The following is a 2,705-nucleotide window of genomic DNA, read 5'->3' on the forward strand; positions in this document are numbered from 1 at the left end:
CAGAAAAGATGCGGACGACCCCTGGACAGGATTCAGCGAGAAGGAGCAAGGGTCGTAGGAGGGGCCATCCGAGCAGCGTCGGGTGCGGCCCTGGAAGTCGAGCTCTTCATAAAGCCCCATGCGTCTGCAGCTGGAGGAGCGGGCACATGACGCAGCACTGAACATCCTCACCGACAACCGGTTCCAGAACGAAGACGACAACAGCACCTCAGCATGAACCCCACCGATACGCGGAGACTCCCTCATCAGCCCACTAACGCGCCTCTACAACAGCCTCGAGACAACACTGGGAGAAGGAGCGGTCAGTCACCTGGAGTCGCGGATCCCATTCCCGGTAAAGCCGTAGTGGAGAGCGCCCACGGTCACTATCGCGGAAGATCGAGAAGCGGCGGAACGACTGCACACACACATTATCAGCGGAGCCGATCCACCACTAGCAGTCTACACTGACGGTAGCGGCATCCACGGGAAAGTGGGGGCTGCTGCATTGGCGCCGCCGATCCACACCCAAGAACTCGCTTATCTCGGCAAGGAAACGACTGCCACCGTGTATGCAGCCGAGCTTCTTGGCATTCTCATGGGCCTAAACCTAATCCTAACGTCAGACCGGCGCAGAGCAGCGATCTTCACGGACAACCAGGCAGCCCTGAGGGCTCTCCAAAACCCCAGAAGATCATCCGGCCAATCCATACTTCGGAGGATCATAGATGCTCTAGAGAGGGTCCGCTCCCAGGGCCTTCAGGTGGAATTCTACTGGATCCCGGCGCACCAAGGGATCGAAGGTAATGAATTGGCGGACAAGCTCGCAATGGAAGCGACGGGCTGCAGACAACAACGAGGCAGAAGAGGGAGGATGATCACAGTGGACACTGATGACACCGCAGCTACACCTGACTTCCTAAGACACCTGATATCCGCAGCCAAGTCGGAAATTCACCGCCAGACCCAGGTACAGTGGGAGCGGGACTGGGAGAACGAGTCATCGGGGCGAGCCACCTACGCGCTCACACCCGCACCAAGCCCCACGGTCCTCCATCTACACCACTCCTTACACAAGGCCCTCAGTTCAACCATCGTACAGATGCGCACCGGCAAGATTGGACTACGACAATTCCTATATGAAAGAAAGGTGCCAGAGATCACTGACACCCTATGCGAATGCGGTGGCGGAAATCAAACAGTACGGCACGTCCTATTAGCGTGCCCTAGGTTTAACAACCTCAGAACGGAAACATGGGAAAACGGGGAAGGAAGGGGGGAAAGGTTGGATCTCAAGGAGATCTTGACGACGCCTAAGCTAGCTAAGAAGGCTGCAAGATTTATGATCTTAACTAGACTCCTCGGGCAATATGGAGCAATTACGGAGGACAAAATACGATAAGGCATGCACTGAGTTCTTTCGGTTTATAGGACAAACAGGAGTCAGGGGGGCCCACTGGAGGACCTTGGCTACCATCTAGACTGTATTATATGATGTATATTAGCTATAGATACCCATCGTCTGCATAGCTGCGGAAAGCGGCTGGGCCGGACGTTAAATTGAATAGAAGAAGAAGAAGAAGAAGAAGAACAGGAGCAGTCCCAGGACAGGAGCAGTCCCAGAACAGGAGCAGTCCCAGGACAGGAGCAGTCCCAGAACAGAAGTAGTCCCAGAGCAGAAGTAGTCCCAGAGCAGAGGTAGTTTCAGAGCAGAAGTAGTCCCAGAACAGGAGCAGTCTCAGAACAGGCGTAGTCCCAGAACAGGAGCAACACAATTCCTGTATACCTTTGTCCTGAGAACATTTTCTAAGTTTACAAACCCAGAACGATATCTTTACACTGGAATTTCTCATGTTGTAGGCCTTTCCTTGGATGGTTCGTATATGCTTTAAGTTTTGTGAGAATAAACAGAATCGTGCTGGCACCTATTCTCAGCAGGCCTCTTAGCGGCTAAAGCTTAGCAGGTTGCTGTTTGGGCTCTCGATTCCTATTACAGACTAGCGTGATGTATCTCGTCGTACCTGCAATCAATACAGAAGCTGTAAGGCTGAGCCGTTTCTTGGCGCTGGGAAGTGCGTGTTTCAATTTATGCATTTCTGCAATTCAATTTTCTACATTTGTGTGCTTCCATCCTTTTATTCAGATTAACGAATTCCATCTCCCGCACGGTGTGATTTCGAATAGGACACTTCTAGATTTTTTTGACCTATTTCTTCACCTTCTGGCTTTTCTGTTGCAACAGATCTCAGCGTACTCGGCTTCAACCCGGGGCTACCAATCCCAGTCAATCCAGTCATTAATTTATGTTTATTTGTTTATTTTATCCTTTTCTTTCTTCTTTGTCGGTGTCGGTTTTTGGTTTTTTTCCTTCTTAACTTTCATGCTCTCTTTTAGCATAAATGATCGGATCGCGTGGCCGAGTGGAAAATTGAGACAAAATGGTGAGGGCCACGGTTTCGGATTGCAAATCATGGCCATGTATTCGGATCGCGTGGCCGGGTTCAATTGCGAATGAAAATGGTGTGGGCCAAGGTTTCAGATCGCAGATCGCGGCCCAAGCAGTGCTGCAGCAAAGCAACTAGTCACACTAGTGCACCTTTAAAAAGCAACTTTTGGCTTAATGAAGCACAACACTTGCTCATAGCTATAAATTGAGACCTCTCCCCATAATATCAAGTGACAATAATCAAATCCCAGATCCTTCATCTTCACTGGAATTAAATGCT

At 50.6% G+C, this 2,705-nt stretch overlaps 1 protein-coding gene across 1 annotated transcript; it reads left to right on the top strand.

The window, feature by feature from the left end:
* Positions 1–213: 213 nt before the first annotated feature.
* HCAG_09166 (predicted protein) lies at positions 214–1,381 on the top strand (the record flags this gene model as incomplete). The annotated part of the gene is made up of 2 exons (XM_001535840.1): positions 214–301; positions 474–1,381. 2 exons carry the CDS (start codon positions 214–216, stop codon positions 1,379–1,381), a joined length of 996 nt encoding a protein of 331 aa, XP_001535890.1.
* Positions 1,382–2,705: the final 1,324 nt, after the last annotated feature.

This window comes from Histoplasma capsulatum, genomic scaffold (assembly GCF_000149585.1).
Source record: "Histoplasma capsulatum NAm1 scaffold_52 genomic scaffold, whole genome shotgun sequence".
In the NCBI taxonomy this organism is placed as follows: Eukaryota; Fungi; Ascomycota; class Eurotiomycetes; order Onygenales; family Ajellomycetaceae; genus Histoplasma; species Histoplasma mississippiense.